General features: G+C 36.3%; 1 protein-coding gene across 2 annotated transcripts in view; it reads right to left on the reverse strand.

Moving 5' to 3' along the window:
- The window catches only part of BIRC6 (baculoviral IAP repeat containing 6), a 157,512-nt gene that overhangs the window by 118,512 nt on the left and 21,264 nt on the right, over window positions 1-17,736 (reverse strand). For both annotated transcript variants that reach the window (XM_014950697.1, XM_014950698.1), the window contains 10 exons: window positions 17,397-17,622; window positions 12,379-12,539; window positions 9,493-9,624; window positions 8,123-8,254; window positions 7,653-7,831; window positions 6,955-7,085; window positions 5,935-6,096; window positions 5,693-5,824; window positions 5,334-5,431; window positions 3,951-4,098 (listed from right to left, as the gene is read on the reverse strand). In XM_014950697.1, coding sequence (XP_014806183.1) covers window positions 3,951-4,098; window positions 5,334-5,431; window positions 5,693-5,824; window positions 5,935-6,096; window positions 6,955-7,085; window positions 7,653-7,831; window positions 8,123-8,254; window positions 9,493-9,624; window positions 12,379-12,539; window positions 17,397-17,622 — 1,501 coding nt within the window. The remainder of the gene's footprint in view (window positions 1-3,950; window positions 4,099-5,333; window positions 5,432-5,692; window positions 5,825-5,934; window positions 6,097-6,954; window positions 7,086-7,652; window positions 7,832-8,122; window positions 8,255-9,492; window positions 9,625-12,378; window positions 12,540-17,396; window positions 17,623-17,736) is intronic.

A 17,736-nucleotide genomic window follows, 5' to 3' on the forward strand; every position in this document is an offset into this window, starting at 1 on the left:
GTATTGTTTTCCAAAACAGCAAAAAAAATTCCCCCCCAGCTTGTTCTTCCAAAAAAAAAAAAAAAAAAAAAAAAAAAAAAAAAGGAAATGCTGGTAGGGATACCAATCAACACTTGGGAGTACTTTAAATATCTCAAGAAAATCTCATTACTCCTACTCTGGCAGTACTGCAGGGGAAAAAATATTACAATCACTCAAGTAACAAAGTGGTCCTGAATCAATTAGGGTTTTATAACCCAAGAAAAGGGAAAACCCAAAGTAATAAGAAAGTCAGCATCAGGTTTTTTGTGTACCAGTACCTATTACAAGCAACTAACAAGAAAAGAAAAAATGGAAACCAGGCCAAATTATTAAGCAGGAGTAGAAAGAAGCAAGGCATCTGTGTGGGTACAAATGTGAGAAACATATAATGTTTTGCAATTTGGCAAGAACCAGAACAAATACGAAGTATTTCCCGGAACACGCCAGCAGCAACAGGCAGTTCCTCCACCCCCTTCTCCCTCTGCCTTCAAGCAGCTTCTCCATTCCTTAGCAGGCGAGGAAAGCACCCAACCCATAATGCTGAGGAGGCTGGAGCATTTAAGATGTCTTTTTTGATCAAGTAGTCGCAAAAGGATAAATGTCTACATGAATACTACAACACCAGCAACAAGGTAGAACAGGTTCTAGACTTCTCTGAATGTTGAAGTGCTTCCATGCTGGCTGGGTGCAATGCTTTTTGCCACGCAATATTAAGACTGTAACCATTACACAAGACATTACACAAAAGGGCAATAATTGCTACAGATCTCAAAAAAAGAAAAAGGGGGAAGGAAATAAAATCTGAGGATTACAGATCAACCCATTTAACATACATTCCCCAACCAAGTTATCTAGAAGCACCTGCAAGATAGCGAAGTTGAGAACTTTATACTAAGAACACCACATATTAGATGAATCTAGGTTGCTCTCTACAAGCATGTACTACACAGAAAGAGGGCATCCTGTACATCTAGCAAGACCAATATATTTGCTGTATGACCTTTTTTCGTAAGCAAAGTGAGACAACATGCTACTGTGAAGTGGGTACTGAAACACACAAAAATGCTCAAAATTCAGCAGGGCACGTTTACAGCCTGCTTTAGACCTCAGATTTACATACTCAAAAATTAGGTCAGCTCAACATTAACACTCATTACTTGCATGATTTAAGTGAAGATTTTGAATTATTAAGTAAGCATGTTATAAAAAGTAAAAAGGGGTTTCAAGAGCTTTGTAGAATACGATCAGAATTTGAATGTACTGCAGAGAGTTAAATATATTCCATCTAACCCAGACTTTTTTCAACAAGCATAGTGCTTTTTACAGATCCTTCAGCATGAATGATCAAGTTTTCAGTTTAAAGCTGCATAAGCAACACTTTTCAGAAAAGGATATAGAAGTCACAACAACAAAAACCAAAGAATGAATCAACAATGCTACATAAAAAACTCATCACCCTATTCATCTATGCAGTAATGAATATAAACTATGTGAAATACCTCTTCTGCTTCACTCAGAGATCTCCGTTGGAATAATATTTATAATTTTGTGTACCACAATTCAAGGAAGATGAGGACCAAAGAAAACAGCTCAAGAAAATGTTTTAAGAATCACTACAGATCTGGAATACAATCAAGATACAAACATTCTCTAGACATCCAAAACTCGTTAAGAATTAAATAATCTGCTCTTTATTGCCAAGGTGGACAGGACACAAAGATTAAAGGGCTTTAGTTGCAGCAGGAGAGATTTCAGATTTGATGTGGGTAGGAGACAGTTCAAGTGCTCATGATAAGAATAATTAAGCCATGTAATAGCTTACAATATTTAGAATAATTAAATTCCACTGCCACTTTAATCAGAGGCTTTCAAGAACAGGCTGGAGGAAGTCATCAGATTTTCTAGAGAGAAACCAACCTGCTTTGTTGTAGGACAGCCTAAAATACTGTCTGAACTCCCTTTTTTGTTGTTCACTGAACTGCAAGCTATTTAACACACCCATCCCATCTTGCCTTATCCTTGCTAGTTCTACTTGCTTTACTGTGGCACGATAGTAAAATGAGTACTACTCTGCCTTAAGACAATATGAATGGGCAGCTCCTTTAATTAGATATCTGCTTTTATTTTATTACCAAATGTTAGCATATTGTACCTAGAAACAAAGACAAAAAAGACAATACCAGAAACTCTGCAACAGAAATGAATGGAAATATAATAAAATAGAACTCAGGGAGAGGGAAGGCCAAAAGAGCAAAACAATGGCTCTCCACAAATTTATCTTTTTTTTTTAAAAAAAATATTAATACTTACTTTCTACATTAAAAAAAAAAGGGGGGGAAAGACAAATTACAGTATTCTCTTGATCTGTACACATATAAAAGAAAGGCCAGTAAATTCCACCTAAGTTAGTAAACCAGGTCAAGAAATAGTCAATCCTTGTTAGAGAGTGAGCTATAGTAATCAAATACGGGATTAGACAGATGCACCTGCTGCTATTCTTATCCTAACTGCAGGGATACTGAGTTAAAAGAAAAGGCAAATTTAACTCCAAGATGAAAATCAGTAAAACATCATCTAGAAACATTTAGAAAACCTAAGCTTGAAGGATGTCAAGAACAGGGGCTCACTTCAGAAACTTTCCCTTGAGATGCAGACAGCTGTGTTCACCACTAAGTGCTCTGAAATGTCAAACATGTACCAAACTCAAAGGTGGGCAACTGGAAAGGAAAAAACCCTTCTATTTGAGATATGCTGTTTAAAGGAAGTACTATGAAACAATCCATATGAAGGAACAAGTAAAATCCTACAGAAAAGTGCCATTCTCATGTCAAGTGGAATTTCCACATTTTTATCCTCCATCTGGTTTCTAAAGAAAATTCAACATGAAAACCTTTTAGTTTTCCAGTCCACTTTGCATATTTTTCAAATATTTCCATTAAGCAGTAACCATTTGCTGGGATAACTCTTCTAATTAGCTGCAAGGATTAGAGATGGTGAAATAAAATAACTAAGAAGAGGAATACAGTAGGGACCATGGTAAGGATCCAAGTACAACACCCAAGAACAACTTTTTTATCAAATAATTTGGGATTACAGTCCTTAAAAAAACCCAAACTGCCAAAAACCAAAACCCCAAAATGAACGACCATCCCCTCCCCTCAAACTTAGCTTACTAAATTTTCAATTTGACCTGAAGATTCTGAACTACCTCTTCTACCTTTACCTTCCTTGACTAGATGAAAACTCTTGCCCACAAATCACAATTGAAAGAGCTAACAGCAGCACATTACTGTCATCGTAACATGGCTTTGGAAACTACTACAAAATTGTATCACCAGAGATATCCTTTAGGTATCACGTAAATTCAAAGTTAAACAACCAATCAGTTCAATATGTAAAAGATGCAACATCAGAGACTGAAATTGCATTGATATATAATTTAAAATAAGAACCTACATTCCCTGTAAATTACTGAAGGTCTCTATACTTACAATCTGACCTTTAGTAGCAGTACATTAAATGTATTGTCAGCTTACAGAAAGACTACAATTTTGTGCAGCATTACACAGAAATGAAATTATTCAGTGTATTTGATTCCCTCCCATATTTAAAAGAGGACATGCTTTGTTAGTCCTTACACTAAAAATCGTAAATACTAACTTAAGGTTTGCACAGATTTCAAACATTATACACATTTGCTGATTTAAAGTGCACTGTAAATTGCAAGATAGCAATTAAATTCACCTTTAACTTTGAACAAGCCAAAACTATTTCCCAGAGCTGTATCACATTAATCCTTGCTCAAACAAATACAGCAAAATTCACCTTTTTTTTCAACAGCCAACCTTTTTTCAGAACACCAGAGGATGGCATTAGGCAGTTTATCTGTTTGTCTTTATTAAGTTTAAAACGACCACGTTTCTTAGTACCTTGTTTGAAGTAATGCTTCCATAGGTGTTAGGCGATCCTGCAACTGTCGGGATACAGCAGTCAGCAATGATGCACAAGCTGTACTACATCCCGCCAAATCTTCATCCTTTACATAATTCAGCAATACAAAATACCAGTACACAGATCCTGCATTAAAAAAAAAACACAACCAATTTCAGGTGAAACATGATATGAATTTTCCACTCAGAAAGCATACTCTGAAGCAAGTGATAAATGAAGAACCTAATGATTACTGAGTACAGACTAGGAAGCATTTTCCCCTTCCCCTTTTTTTTGAGAGACTTCAATTTAGAATCATTCTGTAATCATTAGTTTCCACAACTACTTTAAATTCTCTTAACAACTAATTCATAATTGAAGGTTCCCAAGAGACGGCTTCACACGTACTTCTTTCATTGCTTCTGCCCACTGCTGCTATTAATCACAACAATCAAAATGTTCTTAATACATTAAGGTGCTAGGCTAGGGGTTTCAATCCCTTCAGAACCAAGCCTTACTCTAGATTCAACTCCTCTTCTTCTTTTATCCTCTGTTTTTGGCTGCTGTCTCCTTATTCTGTATTTGCTGGAGGCACTACTGCCTTATAGATCAATTCTGGGAGCACAGTGCAGTGGTTCTCTACAGAAAGACAAACCTCAGCTTCCTTCTCCTCCCTCTGTGCATTCCACACCCTCAACAGCAGAATGTTAAATGCTTCCACCTGGGTGGGAGCACAACAAGCACTGCTAGACTGCAAACTAATTTTCCTGCATTACCTCTTGAGGATGCCAAGGTAGGTGCAATTCAGCAATGTCATACTGTGAAAAACAAAAAGCAGGTCTTCCCACCCCAAATACAAGTACTAAAGTCATCTTCCCATTCAATCTGGCACTCAAAAGGCTTCAACAAAGTGTTAAGATACCATTACTCTGCAACATAGATAAGGAAGGAATTTCATTTAGTTAGAAGTTTCCTTTTAGTGCAGAAGTAACAGATGTGGATTGCTAGATGAACATCATTTGGATAGCCAGGATCCCTAGAATAAATCTCCTAATTTTCAGAAATAACAAACAATCCTGACTGTCACTTATGCCAACAGAATCTACAGTTGCTGAACACCTTTGACAATTCTTACAAAACTTACTTAAGCTCTCTGAAAAATGTCAGTGCCTTAGCACTCTGTTTTAAGCAAGCTAATTTGCTTAAAGTTCCATCACGTAGAAATACTTCATCCTTGGATACCCACTGACCAGGCCACTCCAAGAAGCTGTTTGTACCAACTGAACAATTACCTAATTCTTATTTCACAACAGAGTCCAACAAAACGTGCCAAACAACAAACCTCCTGTGTATTTTTACGACAACAAACATTGTATACATACCACCTGTGGCAGCAGCAGGCAAAAGAGGCATATTGTCAAGTAAAGCTTTTAGAAGAACGGATCCAAACCCCTGCTGACTTGGGTCACACCTGCCATTGCTACAAAGAAACACATAGATACTTTAACATTTAATGAACTAAGAATGAAACATGCCATCTCCTCCAGAAGATGAAGCTGTAAGACTGACGTTCTTTGCAGTCATACCCTGACACATTTTTCTTCAACACATCTTCCAGATCTTGTTGCTTTATAAATTCCATGTTAAACAAGAATATGTATACACAATTCAGACTGCATGCAAAACCCCCAAACATATATAAACACATAAAAAGAAATAAATGCAAATAATTAACACTGACCTGATGCACAGTGCAAGAAACCGTGCACATTTGTGAGCTATGCTCCGCCCAGCTTCAAAGAAGCAAACACGTATTATATCAGAGACACATTTTCGTGTTTTAGAAAGCAAGCTGTCATTTCCTTCCTTCGAGCTGCAAAAACAAGTTGCATACTTTAGAGAATCATATAAAACTTCATTTTTTTAACAGAGCTGACGGTGAGAAAGAGCCATGCTAATTTGTAAGCACAGTTCCTCTCTTACCTGCCAGGCCCATTTGAATACACTCCAGCCAGCCAACAAAGCGTGTCTAGTACAAGACTCTGAGCATGTTCTGTAGTCAGGCCATCATCTGTCTTCTTGCAAAGTGTGGTGAGCAGCTTCTCGTGGAACTCCGAAAACTGTAACATGGCACACCGTTGAACTCTAGGGAGGAGGGGAGGGAAATAAAAAACAGAATTATCCAGTATGGCCATTCTCCCATCGAAGCGTCCCTCCAGCTTTGTATCCTGTCTTAGGAGTGGCAAAACAAAGATGCCTAGATGACAGTAAACCAGTACGCAAGCATGAAGGATACTTTCTGTACACACATTCCCAATCTTCCTATTTTCTGCTCACAAAAGCTTGCTAGGTTACTATATAATAAACTAACTTTCAGGATTTTTTTTTTCCTCTGTTAACTTGTCTAGTAACTTCTAAACCTAAACAAACTTTCATGATCTACAACACTCTTTGGCAATCATTTGCACATACCTCTTTGCAGCCCCTTTGACCTCTTTAAGCTGATTACAGCCACCATTGCGGGGTGGCAGCTTGTAATACAAATTAAATACTGTATTATCTGTATTTAGGTCTGTAGTACCAATCCATAGACTTTAACCAGCTTTTTGAGTACTAATTTGTTAGTTAATTTTGATTCTAAACTTCTTGACAAATAACAATCTCTGCTGTAAGAAACAAGACAACATGTGAAAACAGAAAGGAAAGATGCTTCCTTTAAAAAAATCCGTCCTAAATTTATCTAAATTACCAAGGAAATTTATTTACATTTGCCTTTTCAAGTCAGGCAAATAATCATTCACCATACGGTTTCATGCGCGGTGTTATTCTATCTCAACCTGTGCAGCACAGCGCCCTCAAACTCACAGGATTTTCCACATAAAATATGTTTATGAAATGACAACTTGCAAGAGTGGTTTGTCCTGAGCTACATTGGAAACTAAGCATTTTATGACAGTGTAACTAAAGCTAATAGTTTTTTACAATTAAAAAACACCTACTAACCTTTCCTTTGAAATTGAAGTTTTTTTAAATCTTCGAATTGTTACAGAGACTTCTTGAAGTAAGTCACAGCCTCTCAGATTATCTGATTTTCTTGAAGAATTAGTGGCTTCAATTTTGCTAGATGGCTTTTCCTGATTTTCGGGGGGGAAAAAATAATTCATGTATAACGTGTTTTGACTGCTTCTTTTGTATATTTCATTCAGTGAAATGAGTACAGTTCAGTAAAATCTCTCACTCAGTTTGAGCTTTGTACTAAAACAGACTACTTTTATTCACTAATTGCTTTAATACAGAACATCAGATTCAACAATGGTCTGTATTTTATTACGTTCTAACCATTCTAATAATGTCCACAAGATGTACATCATATCATCCAATCTTACAACTACAATGATCAAGAGTAAAATACACAGAACACAAACAATCTTTGTAAGAGGATGAGGTGTATCAGCTACTGAAAACACTAATGGAAACAAGTTTCAAAAACAATTACTCAGAATGTGAAAGTGGTAAACAAACTAAACTTTTACAGAAGCAGCAACTTGGAGATGCTGAACTCTGTTTCTTTTTAGTGTCAATTCTTAAAGAAGTCATTTTTAATGGATCTTAATTCTCCTAAAAGCTGTTTCACTTCCAGATTACATAAATCATACCAATTCTACAACTTTAACACAGGTGTCTTCTTGGCTATTCATTACCTTGCCTGCTGCAACTTTTGCCAACAATGAAGCAAGGGAATGGCCCTTGTTAGTCTGAGGTTTGAGAGATGGTATTCTAACAACTGGTCTAATGCCACCATTGCAGATTTCTTCTGTTCCTCTGTCATTCACTGCTTTAACGTGAATTAAAAATGAGCGGTACTTGCCACCAGCCATGCCTGAAAGTGGAAAGAAAAAAAAAAAAGAGAGGGAGGTAGGGTAGAGATCTTCCATGGTTTACTAGGGCAAGTTGTAAACACATTTCCACTTCACAGATATAGTGTACAAGCAGAGCTCAACCACATTAATTACAGTACTTTAGGATCAGTTTGAAAACGTAACTCACTATTGTGTTATTCAGCAAAACTTGTTAATGTGGAAATAAATACAAACCGAAGTCTGACTACAGAAGTATGGGATGCACTTTAGCCACACATACTTCATGTGAATAGCTTAATAAACTGACTTACCTTTAACAAGCTTTGGACTTGTTAGTGTCAACATTCCAGCATGTCCTGATAGATCAAGACCAGTAGCCAACCATACTGGACCACAAAGTATATCTTCCTTGTGTTCCTCCAGGAACGGACACAATCTAAGACCTAAAAAAACATGAGTAATATGGACCTGAATTACTCTAATATAAGACATAAAACAAAATAATTTGCATGGGTTAAAAATACACCATGTTAAACTCTGATCACTAAATACATAGAAACTCTACATCAAAAAACTATCAATTACTTGAGGTTCACTTTTAGCCATTTCCAGTGAAATGAAGGTCAACAACAGTTTTCAAAGCATTTTCAGTTGTATTACATGGAGAATACGTACAATGGCTGGCTCAGAGCTACAAAATACACAATTGATAAAATGATGTACCAGTATGTTTTGATCCACAACTCTCATTGGGTCTTTTCTGAAGCAAAAGTGTTGAATTAAAGAAAAAAAAAGAAAAAAAAAGAGAAAGACCAAAAAAAGAGACTAATTTGTTTCTCCTGTGGTACATTGAAATTATCATTCGCTTTTCTGCTTCTTTCTCAGCATGAAAACCTCCTTCCTCCTTTCTTTTTTTCCTAACCCCTTCAATCTCCACCCCCATTCCTTTTGCAACACCTTTCTTGGAGTCATAGAATCATATAATTGTTTGGTTTGGAAGGAGCCTTTAAAGATATGCTCTAGATAAGCCTGATCCCATAAAACGGCATATGTAAAGAAAGACTGTTGAAAGAACCAAGAAAAAGAATCAGCTCTGGAACCGATTCCTTCAAACTATCAATTTTCAGTCTGTAGGTCTCCTCACTTGGATCCAATCTGATTGCCTTTCAGAGTCTCTCTAACAGATTTTTGGAAGAGTACTGATTAACAAAAAAAGTTACAAAAACAGGCACAGCAAGTCTGATATAGCTGAAAATTGACATGGCTAGTTCTGAATTCTTTAACCAGCTGTTTTCTTTTTCTTGGTTTACAGCAACAGACTCTATAAAAGCCAGGTATACAAAGAAAAATCTGATTAAAACTAAGGAAATGAAGTAAAATACTGCTGAAACAGGGTAAGAGTTGAAGTCAGAAAGATGCCATATCAGTCTACTTTATTTCTAAACTCAAACATCAATCTGCTTATAAGCACTAAAAGTCTCCAGTACTTTTTTTCTTGGTGTGCTTTTGTTAAACTTTCAACTCATACAGTAAACAGACCACTAAGAGAAGCAACATTGAACAGGGGTGAGAAAACAGTTTGTTTGAAATGGCTGAGAAATATTTGCAGAGAAATTCCAGTACATCATTAAAAAAAAAACTCATATTTCAAACAAGGTATAACAAGAAAAATAAAACTTACATTGTGGTTCCTCTACATCCATATACTGCATTTCTTCATTGAATTCAACCAGTCCTGGTTTTCCATTTCTCTCCACTTCAATATTATGAGCTGGAGATAAAGGAAATGTGATCTGTCTATCTACTGCTGCTTCTGGAAATAAAAATATTAGCAAGATTTCATAAACATTGCTTAAGGCTCACAGAAAACAGAGGCAGTAGTACTCACAACAAATTTATAAGCTTTCTGTCCAAAACACTATTTCTAACACAAGCATGTTTTTCATATTAGGTTTGCAGCTGAACTTGCAGCAAATAGCTAAAAAACATTTATTTGAATGACCTGTAAACAGTCTGCTTTACTTTAACACTGTCTGAATTTTCTCCTAATAATCAACTGCAGATTACTCTTAAGTAATTAGATTTCAGTATTGAGAGTCTGATAATTTAAACTGAAAATAACTAGATTGCTCCTGCTGAACATCAGTCATTATTTTGATAACACTTAAGTACAGCTCTTTTTTTAATTAAATGGTTCTCATGAATCATAGATGAAAAGGACATGCAAGCAAATGAACAAGAAGCATATACAGTGAATTAAGTGCAAGATCAAAAACATTAGTTCCAACCCAGAAGAATTATGCCTCTGGCCTTCTCGTTATTGCACATTATACATTTAACTGGTTCCAGGGTTCCTGTCGTACAAAAACCAGCTGAATAAACTCTCCCCTACAGATCTTCCTAAGCTTCATTATCTTAAAATTTCAGTTCCTTTCTCATCTTATGGAGTTAGAGAAGGGGAGGGTAAGGGGTAGTAAACTGAATTTCAGCCTGAAGATTTTATACCTTTTCAAGAGCCACCAAACAATCCTGAATATTAATTTTCCCTGGAACTAGGACATTTTGGTTAATGTCCAGCACAGACATTAATTATCCATATTTGCGTTCTTTTATACTGAAATCATTAGTGTTCTGTTACTTCACTCAGGAGGGTGCAGAAGAAAAGGCAGATGTCATGAAGGTCCTTTCCCAAAACCCAAGAAATTGGAAAAAAAGGAGGAAGCAACAGCAATGCAATAACACTTGAGAGGATGTTGGTTAGTTGAGGCTCCTCAATTCTACTGAAATGAAAAGAAAAAAAAACCTTGCCCAGGTTGCCTCACAGGCGCTCTCACATCCCCCAGGCCCTTTCCAGACTAAGTAAACCCTGGCCCTCCACTCCATCCTTTCTCCACCCTATCCATAAGAGAAAAAAGCAAATTCCACTACTCTGCATGTAAAGAAGTGAAATGTCACTTTCTGGAAGAGCTTTGTCATGGCTTATGTTCTGTATGCTGCACTGTAAAGTATCCACAAAAAGTTCTGGCAACGTATTTCACAGCCAAATCAAATGTCTTCAAAGAATTACCAACTCATGGAACTGTTCGCTCAGCAATACCTAAAACTGAAACATTATGGGAAAGAGTTTAGTATTTCTTCTAGTTTTTTGTTTCACATTCTCACATCAATTCTGACATCCAGATCTGCAAACAGATTGACCTCTAAAATTCATGCTGAAAAAAAGCAAGTTCCATTCAGAAGAGCAAAATGGACTATCTGTCCTATTTTTCAATTTGATAGAGCAACACCTTAATTTAACACATAGCAGAATTTTGCTTCAAGAATTAAACAAGGGAAGAACGTGCAAGAACATCTGTTGATTGCTGTCTGGCAGTATCCTAAAAGAATATACTTTTACTCCAAGAATATTGCTATGCTAAAATATTTTATTCTTGGATAACCACCCGTTCACAGGAGTTCTTTAAGGAGCATCTCCAGCACACTTTTTTTTCTTGTTAAACACCGGGAGATGCCACTGAGTGAGAAGTTGTATGAAAGCACACCAATGATCTTCGGTATGCGTATATTCCTTTTCAAAATTTACAGCTCTGTTACCCATGTTTAACTGGCGTGCTCTTACTTAGCATTTAAAAAAATAGAAAAGAAAAAATAAAGAGCTTTTAAAATCATGCTTGCTGTACTTCCCAGCACATCTTACATTCAGCAGCCAATTTAATAATATTCAACAGCAAGATTTCTCTGAAATACCAAGTTCCTAGAAGCATTTCAAAAGGAGATGACCCCAATTAATGTTTCAGTAAAAGGAAGTGCTGCATGTAATACCTTCCATCCCTAGCAGACAGGGCAGCAGGACATGCAATGAACACTCTCACCAGAGGAAAATCCCAATGGAGGCACAAACACATCATCTTCCACACCAAAGAAGTGACTTTTCAATTTACGCTACCCCCTCACAGGTTCCCTGAGAGCTAGTAAGGTGCAGAGTCCAGCTAGGAGTCTTCCCAAGGCAAGAGCATTCAAAACTTTGGTCTACCCTGTCAAAGCTGCAAGGAACAAAAGGTGAAATCATACTGCAGCTTTCATGTAGCTTAGTTAATGAGCCAGATGATGAGAGAATTCCCAAGGAAGCCAGGTTTTATCTACTGTCATCAAAAAGGCTTTGCTATTTTCTCTTATGCATCCAAGAGGCACTGACAAATCATTTCTTTCTGTGACTTGGAATAATTTATTATATTTTTTTAAAAATATGTCAAGCACTTAAAAGGGCACCTTTTGTTTCATCAGTCAATCTTCTGGCTGATTTACAATTGACAACATATTTTTTGTAATGACTGTAGGATTCAAGCAGTACAGAATAATAATTCAGTTCAACCTTTTTGAGCTATGCACCCAGTTTGTTTCCCCAATTTACATTCAAACATGGTAAGTGAAAACTGACCATGATGCTGAGAAATAGAATAAAATGGAAATAAGTAAAACCAAAATATTTACAATATTTCAAGCAAATCACACAGAATAATGAGTTTGAGAAAAGATATAATACTCTAAAAGATATCTTTTTTCTTACCATTGACTTTGCCTAAGCCTGGAGCTTTATTTTTCAGTAAAGTCACTTGAATCTGGGGAATGTTTGTGATGTTTGAATTCAAAACAAATTTGAAGTCCACATGTCCAACCATACAGGCTTTTGGTAGAACCAGTTCAAAGACATGCTCATCCCAGCTGTTACTGTCAGGAAAAAAGAAGACAATGACCCAGTGTTAAGAGAAAATTCAGATGAAGCAGGCAGCATTACCCAGTGCACTCTCCATCTGTGTACACTTTCTTTAACAAGAAGAAGAACTTATTTTGCGTTAGTTGACATCCACATGAATTCCTGAAGTAAAAGTCTTTCAAGCTGCAGTTCACCACATTCATTTTGTGAAGAACATGTTAAAATCCAATTGACAAGAGAGGGTGAATCAACGTTCAGATAAAACTAGAAGTGAAAAGATTCCCTATTACCTTCATTACAGTCCTGGTTCCATATTACTTTAAGTAGCAGTTACTCATTTCCAGAAAAAAAGGAATGAGGGGGAAAAAAAAAAAAATCATTAAAAAAGGATCTACACAGTGAAGTGTATGAAAGCATGATAGGAAATACCTTGCAGTCTCTTAAATTGGCATTCTCCAGTGGTAAGCATTAAACAATGTCACTTTCCTGTGGTAAAACAGCCACATCCAGAAGAATCAAAATACTAGTTTCAAATTATTAGTCCAGAGAAGGGCAACAAAGCTGGTGAAGGGTCTGGAGAGCAAGTCTTATGAGGAGCAGCTGAGGGAGCTGGGCTTGTTTAGTCTGAAGAAGAGGAGGCTGAGGGGAGGCCTTATCGCCTTAATCTGTAACTACCTGAAGGAGGGTTGTAGAGAAGCGGGGGTTGGTCTCTTCTCCCAAGTCACAGGAGATAGGACAAGGGGAAATGGCCTCAAGTGTGCCAGGGGAGGTTTAGATTGGATATTAGGGAACATTTCTTCACGGAAAGGGTTATCCAGCATTGGAATGGGCTGCCCAGGGAAGTTGTTGAGGTACCATCCCCGGAGGTGTTCAAAAGACAGGCTGACATGGTCCTTAAGAATATGGTTTAGTGATTTTTTTATTGCTTATTTCTTATTTATTTTTTGTCAGAGTTAGGTTGATGGTTGGACTAGATGATCTTTAAGGTCCCTTCCAACCTAGACGATTCTATGATCCTATGTTTCTATGATTATTTTTTTAAATAGATTTGGTAATTTATCCAGGATGAGAGGTGCTTCTTAGCAGATGCACACTCAGAAGCCTGTGCTGTGCAAGACACGTAGAGCTTTCTTTTAATGAGTCACCTTTTGAAGCCAACTTTTTTTATGCTAAAAGTGTAAAATTAAGATAATAAGTACCCCTCAATGATTAGTTCCACGGCTTGATATGCTAAGGTTTGCAAGAAATAGTTCAAAGAGTGATTCAAATAAAACTAATCGTGTGTCAACTGTGAATTTGTAGACATTTTTAAAATAACTGCACTTCCTAATCTCAATTTATCAGTAACTAATTTTTTTAAATGTAGTAGCTTTGACAGCCTGTGATTATTTATTTATATAACTGAGAACACTAAGAAACTGAGTATGCTGCTATAAATATTGGTTAGATGTTTTTCTAATATCTAAATTACAAAAAAGTATTTTAAATCAAATAATGTGCTACACATTGAATATTGTCCAGAAAACCATTTTAAAATAGATTAAGGATTGGTAAAAATATGTTTAATTCTTTGCATTTTTTACAGTAATATCCCTGAAGGCCATATCTCCTTCAGGCAAGCATAATACACTTATAACGAATTCCAGGTACACATAATGAAAAGGCACTCCAGCTTTCCAGAACAAGCAACACAGAAAAGCAATGATTTGGGGAAGAAACATGGACAGAAGAGAACTTACGATTTAAGAAGCAACAGTGAAGAATTTTCAGCTAACTGTACAAATAACTCAGGTAAATAAAATATAATGAAAATTTATCCTACAATTCCAGGGAAAAAAAAAAAACAAACCTCTGTTAGCAAACGTTACACTAAAAACTTAGAATCACTCCATGCCTTTCTTCTGGCTTGGAGAATACGCAGCCCAGTGCAAAACAGGAAGAGGTTTGGCGGTGGTTTTTTATGTCTGAGTATTCCTATAGATGTGATGCAAAGCATGGACTGAATGACACATTCAAAGGACCAAGCCTCCTGAAAGATTAAGTCATATTCTGCTCATCCAGTTTAAGTTAAGATGTAGTACAAAACCAAGACTGAATGATAAACCAGTTAGTTTGCAGTACTCTTTGTAGTCTGTTTGCTGCATACAACACATACTGCCGTACTGAATTACAACTGTTACTCGTCTACTCCAGAAATCTATTTTTGACACAATTCAGCAGCAGATGTCCCAAAGGAAGTTTTAAGTACCTCTCAATATGCATGTATGGAATAATGATTCTCCATGAAGGTCTCACATTAATCTAACAGTGAAGAGATCTTCTCATACCTGTAGCAACGAACTTCACAATCTAATTCTGTGATGAGTGAAAAACTCTACTTTAAACAGGTTTTTAACTTCTCATAGCTCTGTTTAAGTGCGTCCTCTTTATTTGTGTGAAAAGTTTCAAACAAGCAAAAAAAAAAATTATATTTATTTCCTAATTATTTTCTCAATGTTTTAGCACATCCATCCTAAATATCACTGTTCCCTGACAACCTAATGCAAGTTCTTTCAACAACTTTTCTCACCTTTGAAAGCCTTCTAAATCTATAGCAGCTTTTTAAAGAAGAATACACAATCAAGACTGTAACCTAAATGCAAATATATCATCATTCTCACAACTACAAAATATTTTCCAACACACTTCATTCCTTTTCTACAACACCTCACTAACTTTTGATCTTCCACTCAGAACTGTGAGCTCTAGACCCATTTCCAAAGTTTAAACACTGGAAAGCACCCTAGTATCTCTTTTTTCTTTCATATATTTTCAAATATGTATGCATAAGATAAATACATAACATATTTCCTATATAAATTTGAGAAAAAGCCAGGAAACTCAGATGTCACTGTTTAATCAGAGCACATTAGGAAGTCACGAAATTTTTTTTTTATAAGTATTAACCCAACTTAACATTTGAGCTAAATTACCACTGAAGGGGAAATACTGTTAATTAGAGAATTCATAAGGTAAACCAGACTCTACTTTTTGTGTTTTCTTTGTTACACAGCCTTTTTAAAATAAAAAAGTAGGATTGAAAGAGCACAAATGTAGTATAATGCCATTCCCTAAAATACATTTACAGGATTATCTCCTTCTATCTATTTGAGAAACAAAAGAATTACCATATCAAGTTGCATTACTCATCCATCTAACTCTGTAATCCCACATCTTGATAGGAATCAGAATGAGACGTTCAGAGAAGAGATAAAAGGAAACTCATATTAAGGACAAACCAAATAATCCAAAATCATAAATTTTCTTCCCAGATAAGTTTTAATTAAGAGCTAATGTTGCTCTCAATCTTAAGATTGTATATTGTCCCCTATGAACAAAGGACTGTAATTCAATCATCTTCATCACGAGTCACTTAGCAGCTGTCAAAGATTTCCAGTACTAAATCAAAACTTTTAGCTTTACCTCTTTACATTCCTGTTTTACTTTGCAGCAGGCATAATTCTTTTTCACTTATGAAAGAATATTCATTAGGTAACGTTCCACCTATCACCTTCCAATTAACAGCTATTACCTTCACTGTTTGCCTCCTTATATCTTCATATTGGTAGCTTTTTACTTTTCAGCTGTTGCTGAACACACTGGATAATCAAAAGTTTTAACAGGAAGATATTTTACAGGGAACCACCTCCTACATACAGAATATTTTACTTACACAAAGCAAAACCACAAGATAAATAAAGGCTTTAAAGCCTGTAACACACTGAAAGTTTTTAACCATGGCTTATGAACATTTAATTAAAGCAAGTTCAGCTCATGTTAGGTGTTAGCTCTGGAAACACCTGCAACTATTACCTTCCAGACCTGTTTTCCCACCTGGAATGCTTCATTATCACATGCTAGCTTCCACTTTTTATACATAAAGCTTTTTTCCCCACAAATGATCTCTAGCTCCCCTGGCATCTTTGGCTATTTCACTGCTTCCACTGTATGGGCATTTAGATTCTACACTACTATCCAAATCTTGTACATAAGTGGGACAGATGTGTGACAGCCTAACCCAAAAGTTCTTGTAATGCCTTACTATGTGCTTCCCTTAATAAAACACACAACACAACTTTTAACTGTATTTTGTTTCTCCAAACTTCTCAGAAAAACTACGCAAAGCAACTTCAGGTAGGTTTTAAGCAACTCTTCAAGCAGACTGCAACACTGCTATTCTGGTCTTTAGGATTCCAGCGGAATTCCAAGTTCTTATGCCACATGTAAAGAACTAAGTGCTACACATACTGTGTTGGTGCACTTAATTTCAATGAAAATATTGCCTCCATTTTAGTACAACTAGGGCTCTGTACTGGCTTATGTACGTGTCTCGCGCATAAAGATTTAACTTGAGATGAACAGACATTAATCCAGAGTTTATCTTCACATTTAAAAATAAATTACAACACAATTTCATTTAGGACAACTAATTAGTTATATTGGCACCTGCAGCTTCTGTTTTCCGATAAAAAAAATGTACTAAGAATGTGTGTATGCACAAGAAGGGTGAATCAGACTTTTATAGAAACAATCAAGAATATCTGTAATTCTGGTGAATGCACTTGCCCAATGATATAATGAAATGGTGACATTTGGCAACCAAAAATACACAAATTCAAAATGACTTTTCAATTCGTTTCAAGGTACACTAAAACAACTCTGGCAATTTCATAAAAACCTCTAAGGGATTATTATATTTGAAAGTACAGGTTCTTAAACTTACACGCTACTTAAAAACCAATCAAATTGCATTAAGTTTGTGATTATACCAGCTATACAAACTAGTTAAGCATTACAGACATTGACTCTTTTTGCATGGTTACCCCACCTACCTGTCTGTCTGTAGCTTCCAAGTTCGAGTGTGCTGAGCTGCATCCCCATGGTGCTGTTGGTGCAAGTGCTGAGGATGCCGCCTTTGCTGCTGCTCTTGCTGGACTTCTACCCAACAGGGAGGAACAGTGGCCGAAAACCGTGGCGTCAAGGTCTCAAAACGGGTCAGTTCCACCAGGGATGTCAGTGTTTCAAGGGAAAATGGCTGGTCCACCAAAAGATCAACTCCTGAATAATTTCAGAACATACATTAATTACTGTACAGATTATTTTTCCAGAACACCCTATAAACAGTTTGAAATATATCCAAATTGCTATAGGTAAAATTAACTACATGTTATA

This window comes from Calidris pugnax, unplaced genomic scaffold, assembly GCF_001431845.1.
Source record: "Calidris pugnax isolate Ruff unplaced genomic scaffold, ASM143184v1 scaffold24, whole genome shotgun sequence".
NCBI classification, from domain to species: domain Eukaryota; kingdom Metazoa; phylum Chordata; class Aves; order Charadriiformes; family Scolopacidae; genus Calidris; species Calidris pugnax.